Below are 11,240 nucleotides of genomic sequence, written 5' to 3'. Positions count from 1 at the left end.
TGCAAATAAAACGAAAAGAAAAATTAAGTTTTGTTTTAGGATCCACGCGACAGATAAAAAAACGCTTATTTTCGACAACGTAAACCTCCAAATTTCGTGTGCATATGGTACACATTATGTCAAATTGGGAATTATATCATAAACAAGTTGTAACGATTGCGCGCGTTTCTGTTGGCTGTTTGAGAAACGAAAATGAGGAACACAGATGGTATAAGACCCTTATGCCAATACATACAAGGCCAGTCATAATAATTCTCCAGACATATAGTATTTTGCATTTATTACACAGTTGAATGAAACATTAAGCTATCAAACGTATATAAGTGGAAAAGCAATATTATCTCATAATACGCACTGAGTTTTTAAAATAATAACAGGAGCATAATTTCATGCATAGAGTAATTTCATATATTTACATCAGCAACTGTCCCCAAAACTCGAAATGCAAAAATATCATTTAAGTCAGCACGCCAAAAACGTCTATTTTACACAAAATATGCAGACTTAAATGGTACGACTAGGTAGTCAATAATCTGGGCAATATCATTATTTAAATTTCAAAAAAATATTGCAGCAACAAAATATAAAGTAATAAGTCTGAAGAACACAGGTGATGAGTATATATATATATACAGAAGTACAAATATGGACGCTGAACTATTGACAATTGGATATGGTTGTAATAGGGATGGAAAATAATTTTAAACATGCATCTAAAGATTAAAGCTTACTGATTTGTGTTTATTTTTTTATTGAAAATAAAGATCGGACATTTAGTCAGTTGGAACAGATGGACCAAATAACGCCAGTGAACTTATAAAAAGGATTTAGCTTTCCCCAGCCAAAGTTCCCAGCGAGATTTATTACATGGAAAAATATTTTTTGTTCAAATTAATGAAGTACAAATTTACAATAGCATATTGTACTGATCTGTTTTCATATTGTAACTCCAGTGATTTACACATCCATTTATGTAAAAATATGGGATAAAATATTGAATTCCTGCATTGGTATGTCATCTTCGAATACTGTAGTAACGGCTTAAGCAAGCATCTTGCTTAGAGTGATGCGACTAAATGCCCAAGACTGGGAATATCAAAGTCTGGGGAAGATCGACAACATACTCCCAAACTTTCGGAAATTTAGAAAACGAATCCATTTCAACTCCTAGTTGAAAGAAATTTAAATTCTACTTTTGGCTCCCAGTTTGAGAGTTTGAAAATGTCAATATAAACATGCAAATGCTGACTTCACAGTCACGATGAATATTCATTAGACGTCAAGTAATCTCTCAATACAAGAGTGAATTCTCCACATTCCTGGTGAATACTAAGATTTCACATAATCTCTTTTTACAATGAACATACAGAGAATGAATACATATTAACAATTAACCAATAAAATGAAAAGGTAATCAATACAGAGTATATAGGTACTTGTTCAAAATATATATGCAACATGCTGGCTCCAGGTCCGGAGCGAGTTCTATACATGCCTAGGGGTTTCTGTTAGTTATCGAAATTTTATGAATGTTAATATTTTTCGCTTAAGACCTTCGCTTTTTTAAATGAATTTTTCCTCACTAGTGCTGACGTGAATTGTTTCAAGTCTCGATATTTCCTGACATATTTGTCTCAAGGAATAAACTACGTAGAGGTTCTTAGCATTTCAGTTCCATGTCCTCCATTGGCACTCTTCAAATTCTTAGAGAGACATAGCCTTAAAGCACTGCATCTTGAATATTAATGATAACTGAATATCTCATGTAAGCATTGGAGACTAATAATACTGTTAAGGCCATGATGATGTCACAATGCCACCAGACCAAAAGCACATCGAGCTGAATTCATCCCAGAACATCTCTCCCATGTTTTATCGCCCGGATCATAACATTCTACATCGTTAAGATATTCGTGACCCGAATGTCCGCCGACAACATAGAATTTGCCATCTATTACAGCGGTACCAATACCTGAAATAATTATGGTATTTTATACTGAGTATTGTCAATTAAACAAACAAAGTATAAAACAGAGAATTGAAACCTCAAAGTTATTTACCCAATTACACTGCACATTAGTTTATAAAGAAAAAATGACTACAAACATTCAAATCATCCCATAAATAGTAGAGCTCTTGAAGTATCTATGTATGCTTGTACACAGTCCTGACCAGAGTGAAGGTATGAGATGAAATGAGATTTAAAAATTGGAATTTTTACATTTAATACGAGTATTTATATTTTGATTTAGCATAGAGTTTTATTTTATATATAGTGCATTCAGTATTGAGAGACATTGCTAAGATTACTATTGGGTGCGATGGCCTAACACATGGGTTCCCAACCAATAGGCCATGGTTCACTGGCTGGGCCACATAAACATTTTTAGGTGGACCACAAACCTATTAAAAATTGCTAGAGTTATTGATAAATTAAATTGATTTGTGACACTATACTTAAATTTTGATTGCAGTAGCAATGAATAATGATGCTGTTTTCCCTACTGAATGGTAATTTAATTCTAAATATCAAAGTAAAAGTGTCTATTTTTGTGGTGGAATTTTTTCCCCTTTCATGAAAAAGTTAGCCCCCTACATATCGTTACAATATCAGGATCTTGTTTGAACGGAAAGGCTTGATTAAGCGTCAAATAGGAACAAATTGATTATGTTGAAATATAGTCTCCTTCTATTATTATAAATTAATTGAAAATAATACAATCCTCATAAACCATTATTGAAACAACCACAACAATTTTTTTAATCATTTCAATCTGGCAATGAAAACAGCCAAACTATAACTATTTCATGCATTATTCCAATCACTCCAATATTTATTTGAACGATACAAAGAATAATATCCAACCCAACCTGTTCTTGGCCTTCTCATTGAATTGCATAATTCCCACTCTTCTTTTTCTGTGTCATATTTTTCCATTGACCTGAGATGAGCTGTCCCACTGTGTCCACCCATAACATAAATAGAATCTTGGTATACTGTGACACCAAAGTTTATTCTTTTATTCAACATCGGTTTCAACATCTGCCAATGCATTGTTGTTGTGTTGTACATCTCTACACTGAAGCGAAGTAGGAAATATATCATTAGGAATTGAGTTAGAATATCAGGTTTCAAGATCATTTTTCGAGAGGATCATAGTTTGAATAGGAATAGGGCCTGAGTCTGACAAGCTCTGGATCTTGTATCGGGATGAAAACAACAAATAAGTAGATATTCAAACTAACCTGTCCTGGTGTGCAGGACCATATCCTCCAATCGCATAAATACAATCATGCAATGCCGCGGCAGAAAAACAAATCCTTGTTTGTTTCATGTCGGTTACTCGTTCCCAAGTTGATTTCCTAGGAGAAAACTTCTCCACATGCTTGAGATACGATTCCCCATCATATCCTCCGAGAACATAGATTTCACCTTTAAATAATGATAGTATTATTATTACAAAAATTGGGATATCTGATAACATGTTCAATCAAGCTTTCTTCATGACTGAGCCTTGAGACAAGAAGCCACTAATACGACAGTCATAGAAAAAGATCTTTCCAATATGTCCAGCCGGCTTCAAAATTTCGGATGATCAATAGTGGAGGCTTCAACTTATAATTAATCACATGCACCTTAATGCATTACATAACTAGTGCATTGTGTAATCAATTGTGCAGTGCTAGGCATATTGTTAATACTAATACAGGTATTCAACTAATGAGCATTTGGAACTAAAAATAGACTACTGGTTGCCAGCGATGTCCGAAACATATTGAATTGAAATTGGTATTATATATTTTGGGCAAATTTTTAGCCCTACAAGGAAGGGTTACAGTCCAATGAGCAACTTTCTCCTCTCTGTTTGTTAATTAACCACCAATGTACGCTCTATTTTTCATTGGTTTTATTTCACTCATTTTTCCTCATGCCCCAATAATGTGCACCGGTGCATGCGTCAAAGTGCCTTGTTTTAGTGGGTTACTACACATGATGGTATCGGTAATTGCTTTTGCTCGTGATGTACACACAAATGCGTTAACATAAATCTAGTAAGGCCAGAGGAGATATTTCAGATTCACAGTGTGAGAACGCTGATTCATGAAAATTGATGGGGAAAGCACTCTTTTGACCCTCTTTTTTGAGAATATTTACTAGTTTGTGTAAATTTTTCTTTTAATTAACCATGGCTTGATTTAGAATATATTTGATAATTCATATATTCAAAAATACTCCATCGAAATGTATTTGCAATAATAGGTTTTGGTTTAGTTTTGGCCATCCTTCATAACTGTTAAATAATTTCATCCATATTACCAACCTTTCAATACAACACTTGCAAAACTGCTTCTGCTTTTCAACATCCCAACTGATTTTATCCAATTGTTTTTATCAGGATCCCATACTACTACTGTGTTTGAGTGTTGTCTAGAGAGAGAGATTGCGCTTAATGAAGCATATAATCGGCCAATACCATATAATATATTAGGCCGATAATACCTTACCCTGAGTTAAATAAGTCAAGTGGGAATGTAAAGCAAATGGATTTTTTTCTGTGAAATTATACACAAACAGTAGTTCAAGTGTTAAATAAACTTTCTTCATTTTTGTAGAAATAATTAAGAAATTCTGTTTTCTTACGGCCACTTTGTGTTTGGACTCTTACATAATATCACATACACAATGCAAATGAAATATAATCTTAAAACTTACTTGTATGGTTCACAGACAATTCCACCTAAGACATACAGTTTTCTGTCAGCAACAACAGCACTACATTCATATCGAGGTTGAGGCAGGGCTGCCATTGATTTCCATTCATTTTTCGCTGGCAGGTAGATTTCCAAACTGAATACATAATCAAATTTCGGAATCATATTGGGTTATGAAAGTTTTCCATAATAGACTGACGGGAACGCTTACTCCTTTTAATTTATTTTGCATTTCTACAGAAAAATTCGACTTTGATATCACCTTGATCCGCTTTGAATTTCGACTCGGACTCTAATAAAAACATACCGAATGTCTCACTCTCAAATATCATAAAATTTTTGGAACAAGTTGATAAAAGAAAAGCTCAAGGTGCTCAAGCAAAAAATTATGTCAAGAATGCCCAGCGTTGGTTCCAATGATGTTGGTGTAAGAGGTTATTAAAGATTTTTGTAGCTGAGTGTACAGATCCTCGCATTAAGTGAGGTGCAAAACAGCCTGCAAAAATATTTTTTCTTGCATTTGCTGCGACTTGAAAGAGTGCAAGTCAACAGCTAGTGGAAGCAAAAATTTTGAAAAAAAACTTTGTTGAAATTATTTTAACAAGCAAGAAACTAGCAGGTAATGTTCTGAAATAGCGTTTGGACACAATATAGAGCGAGACATTTTGTAAGCCTCATTTGAAATAAGTAATGAATAATAAGCATGTTGCTGTAATTGGTATAATGTAGAACATTCACTTGATCCAGCAAAAATTGAAATATCAAACACCAATGTCACAAACAGAAATCGACTAACTTAGGTAGCTATTTCAGAAATACAGGGAAGAAAATCGAAACTACTAAGTTCACGAAATTTTTACAATTGTTTGATTAGTAAACAATTCATGATAAATTAAATATTAATTATAATAGAATAGTGTGTGTTGTTCACTTCAAACTTATTTGTTCTGTCTATGGTGGGAATGTAAACAAAGCATGAATTTTGCAAGCCATCCTAAGCAGGAGACAATGATCGAATTATTAAATTACAGCTTAGTACCGTATTTTACAAACCATAAAGCACAGCAGGTTATAATTGATTGGGGTTTTATCCATACATAATGTTCACCGAGCTATAAGACGCAACCGGTACTGGTACCTGCTGGAGTGTAGGCATAAGCATAAGACCATACATTAGGCGCACTGGCCAATACAAAAATTTCATATTCTGAAATATCATTTCAAAACGCATTCGAAATAATTATTTATTTGGTTTTCGTTATCCCTATATTGATAAATCCAATTAAAATTAGTATAATAGATTCTATATTTTGAAATGCAAAGAGTTTTTAATGCTTAAGTATTTTTACGAATGACTAATTTTAGAACGATTGCAATGTCCGAATACATTGTTATAGGCAAATCATCATATATTAGTAATACATAGTGTGCAAACAAAGCTACAAATTACTGCTTCTAGTTTATAGGCGGCTAGCCGCTAACCAGTTACGCTCAAAAACATCAAATATTTTAATATATTCGATATTACTCAAGTTTTTGATAGGTCAAATAACAAACACTGTCATTTGGAATAACAAATTGTTTCATATTCACAAAATATTTTCGTGTGAAACATTTTATATATTATACTGCCCAACCCCTGGTCATTTTCAGAACTTCTTTTGTATTAAATTTATATAAAAGCTGACCTTGATAATGTAGCAAACAATCCGTTCTTCCCTCCAACTGCACAAAGTAACTTGGGTGCACACCTTGGCCGAACATGCTGTTGATCAAGAGTTAGTTCACCCTGTAAGTACAATCATAATTGGGTGATTATATATGAGCACCATATGATAGAAAACTGTATTTTGTTTGCTTTAACAAAGAAACACAGAAACAGCAGTTGCAGGTGGGTCATTATTGGAAGTTTAATGCAATAATATAGGCAAAAAATAATCCGGCCCGCTTGCTACCGTCAATGTGCATATTTGGCACAGTAGTACATACATTTTGCCAACCACTGCTGTAAAGCAATACAGTAACTAAACTAAGCTGAGATGGGAGCGTTTACAATATATATTTTTTGACAATTTCTGCACTTCAAAAATGCAGCATAGTAATTTGTGCTTGTCATATTGCTTGCTGAAGGATTTGATTTACAAAATTTAGTCAGCAAACACGGAACTTCCTGAATTCATTATTATCAATACTAACACAATATATAATATGGCAGGTGGGTTCAAATAGTTCACGGAAATAGCAAACGAATGCATTGTGCTTCAAAATGACAGAGCAGATGTTAAGATGATAAACAGATGTCAGATGTTAAACAGAATTTATTATATGTGTTCACGCAAAAATATATGCCTTCGTAAAACAAATCATAAATTATTCTTCGTTGAATATAAAATTTAGTCGAATAATTGTAATACAAATCATGACACGGAATTTAACGGAAATTTCACTCAATTAACATTTAACTATAACAAGGAAAAGTCTTTAGAATTTTACCTACCGGTTATTTTAAGAAGTCAGTGATACATTACTAAAATAATAAGTGAAAACAAACGATAAAATTCTACTGGCTCGGCTGTTGGCAAAACATGCTTGTCATTGCATCTCTGATTACTGCACATGTTCACAGTTCCGAATTTCAGGAAAAATAATTATGTACAAAAAGATTGCTCACTGCCATAGGCTGAGAGCCACTGGTCTGTAGCGGCTGTCCCCTCTATCAAGTTCATGCATCTGAATGAAACAAATATCTTTTCCCATACCCAACATTTACATGAGAGCGGACGATAAGATGTGGTCAAGCATATGAGTAGGGCTTTTCCCTTCCTCGGGATAGATATGAAAATCTTATCCTGAAATACCAGGAGAAAGCATGGTTACCTGCACTGAAGAATGCATAATATCCCATGCTAACGAATTGTAAGAAATTAAAGAATTCAACAGTGACGATCTTCTCAAATATGTTGCACTTAACAAAGATAATCTGACACATTTTAATAATCTCGGTAAATTAATTTTTCTTGCTTCCACATCCCACATGATCCAAGATTCCAGGATTTGAAATACCTGAAAGAAGATGAAAATTTTGGAACATATTTATTTCTGAAATACACAGTGTTGCATAATTATGTATTTGTAGGATTAATGTAAATATCAATCAATCAAGAATCAATCAGAGTTTTCAAATATCTTACTAAAATATGGGAAAACAGTGTTCCCAATTAGAGTTTCATAATATTTAAGTGTTATCTTCATAATCAGTAGACCAAAGATCGAGAGCTAAGCTTGCTTGAAAGTTGACAATTTTAATCATATGAAAACACCACCAGTCATACAAAATTTATGATTCCTTGGGCTAATACTAGAACAAGATATCTTCAATTTGTGATGCCCCATTAAAATGCACCAGAAGCAAAACTGAGGAGTCTGGCATGCTGAGAGTCAGAGTCAAAGTTTTTGGAATTAGAAATTCAGACTGTTATCAATTCTCCACAACTCTACAGCTCAGCTTATATTAATCATCCATTGACTCACCGATTCTTCTGAAGAAACATTCAAATCATCAGATGATAAAATTTTGATCAAATATTTAACTGGAAGATCATGTATTTCATCCAGTTTTGATATTTCTTCAAAGTTCTGATTGATGAATTTAAACAAAACCTAAAATAAAAACAGAAGATGAAAAATTGATACTAACCCATAGCCAAAATGAAACAATTCACTATCATAAATGCTTTCTAATTAATGTTTTCGAATACGAAATATCTCATATGTTCTAAATTGGGTCGTGTTTAATAATGGATATGAGTTTGAATTCAGGAATGCAGGAGAAGTTAAGATAATGAATTTGTTGGTTTTATGTTTTTTTTGAGAACCAAATGGAGGCATTTTTTATCATAGTGTGAGACTTTAATTGTTCAAAATGATAATTTCTCTAATGAAAATATATTATATAATTCCAAAATTCAAGAATTTCAAATATGGAGTATAATTCATATCAGATAGACTCAGATGTCAGATGTATTTTATTCATTCTGGACATTCTCGTCTATAAGCAATTTCATTAGTTTTATATTTTGAACATACTTGAGTCAACTCAATTAAACCATAATCATAAGCAAATCTCCATATTCCAATGCAATTGTTGACATGCAATTGTGATTCCAAAAACTGGCAACATTCATCAATAATAAGATGCATTTGAAATAAACAAGCTGCAGGAACAAGGCTCTGAACATTGGACGCTGTCACCTGCAAAATGATTTCACAATAAACAAAAATTCAAATCATAAGTTATCCAAGGTATATACGGTATATATATTCATACAAGGATGTTATTCAATACATGAATTTTTTTAAATGAAATAGATGCATTTCAATAAATCTTTTCAGGTGTCATTTCAAATTTGATTTCCTTTTTTATCTGAAAATTTTGCCTTAACATTAACAACACCATGATTTATGAAGAAAAGGTAATACCAGAACACCGAGTGTATGTAGCTATTCAGTTATATTATCTCTATTCATGATCAATATTGTATTTATTCAATTTCTAATATTGATCGTGTTGATCTGACAGCCTCAGACAAGCCTAATCCCCATTCAATTCAATATTCGTAAGGAACAGCTATTCAACTAATCCTCTCTAATAAAGGATTATGTGAATTAAAACTCGTAGATGCGATTCAGCCCATTGCCAGAAAGTTATATAGTACGTATATATAAGAAATCATCTGGATATCATTCGAAAATAACTCGATGACGTTTAATAATTTAATTTTTTGGATGTACATTCTAATGTTGTGTTGATTTTATATAATATAAAAAACTTATCCCTAGAAGTTGTTTAAGATGGTGCAATAGTGAAGCAAGATTGAAGAAGATAATGTGTTGCCATGAATAATGACAGATCTCAAAATTCACACAATCAGTCCCCACAGGACTTATCTCTGAGCAAATTTACTGAACAATCACTGAAATTCCAGCTCAGAAGAGCAAGTGTTCAGAAGAACATGTTTCCTCATATATATATATAAACTGTATGTCACACATCATGGGTCGCATTTTAAGTCTTTTTTTCTCTCTCAAAAACTGATTGTGCGCCCTATGAGCAGGTAGGTGCATGAAGTGTATTAATAAGGTAGTGCTTTATTGCATATACTGAAAAAACAGTAGCATGATTGCTTTAAAAGCTGTCGCGTCTTACACCCTAATGCGCCTTATGCGTGAATATAAACTCAATCTGAGCAATTGATTGACAGTGTGCCTTATGATATGATGCGCCGTATGGTCCGTAAAATACGATATATATATATATATAAATTTGTTTTAAAAAAATTTTTTTGATACTAGAAGTGATTTCAAAGATACAGATTGAAAAGTGCGATAAATAAAACTAATATTAATACCTGTAGTTTGCCAGTGTAGGCAAAATCAATAATCATTTCCATTGCATCGACATTTACACAGTGAAAAGTAACGTATGATTGATTTTTTTCTGCCATGTCCTGTGCAATTAACAAAATGTAAATAAACAATATTGGGTGCTCCCGAAGTATGCGAACCAAGATGGCGGACATCGGAACATAACATGGGTAACAGGTTAGGGTTAGGCGATAATTTTTTTCCAATTTTCCTTATTTTAGTCCTATTATCAGTTCGAAGAGTAGCCAAGAGCCTCCCGTAGTATTTATATCTAAAATTATGGCCTAACCCTAACCTAGTACACATATTACATTCCGATGTCCGCCATCTTGGTTCGCATATTTCGGGAGCCCCCAATATTGTAATATAGATAAGCTAAAAAGCCATTGTGACAGTCACTAAAAACCCCCGAAAAAATATTACATATTTAAAAATCATAGACAAAAATTCTTCTTCCAATGACCTTTGCCACCCTTGACATTTCATCTGCAAAAATTGAATCGACATCAATTTACCATCCAAATTCATAAAACATCTTCTTACAATAAATTTAATTTTAAGCTACTAAATAATTCCCCGAAACCAAATAGAAGTTCATCTTATTATTTTGTTGATCAATAATTTTTTTTTAAACATGGGTCCATCCAATGGTCCATTCTTGTATGAAGTTTCACTTAAAGTTACTAACTTACCAGGGCATATAAATTGCTTCAGTCCAATATCTTTATTTCAAAGACGGAATATTCAAAAAAAAAATTTTAGTGAAAATAAATACTGTCCGAAAATTTGAGTAAAATTCTACCTATAAAATTTTTGAAAAAGTCATTGCCATTGGTATGTTAGAAGTAGGTTTTTTCAAGCACTTCAGAAATTACCTGAGTGAACATAGCCTTGAAGTATGGTGAACATGCTGAGAGAACAACTTTATGAGCAGACAGTTGACATCCGCCGACACACAAACTGACATCACATAAGTTTTCATGTTTCCTTAGATCATCCAGATTGCACAAAACTCCAACACTATGTAAACTGCTTAAATTTGTTGTACTTTTACTTGCCATTTTTGGTTATTCAAAGTTCAGTCATTTTATCTATAATTAAAT

The 11,240-nt window shown here is 32.9% G+C and overlaps 1 protein-coding gene across 1 annotated transcript; it reads right to left on the bottom strand.

Moving 5' to 3' along the window:
• Positions 1–263: 263 nt before the first annotated feature.
• Positions 264–11,204, bottom strand: LOC120342783 (kelch-like protein 28). The gene is made up of 11 exons (XM_078110597.1): positions 11,013–11,204; positions 10,122–10,220; positions 8,800–8,964; positions 8,245–8,373; positions 7,591–7,776; positions 6,402–6,502; positions 4,715–4,849; positions 4,323–4,429; positions 3,247–3,433; positions 2,872–3,080; positions 264–1,972 (listed from the first exon to the last, which is right to left on the bottom strand). Exons 1-11 carry the CDS (start codon positions 11,196–11,198, stop codon positions 1,809–1,811), a joined length of 1,668 nt encoding a protein of 555 aa, XP_077966723.1. The 5' UTR covers positions 11,199–11,204; the 3' UTR covers positions 264–1,808.
• Positions 11,205–11,240: the final 36 nt, after the last annotated feature.

This window comes from Styela clava, chromosome 3 (genome assembly GCF_964204865.1).
Source record: "Styela clava chromosome 3, kaStyClav1.hap1.2, whole genome shotgun sequence".
NCBI lineage: Eukaryota > Metazoa > Chordata > Ascidiacea > Stolidobranchia > Styelidae > Styela > Styela clava.
This window is presented reverse-complemented; position numbering and strand designations above follow the sequence as displayed.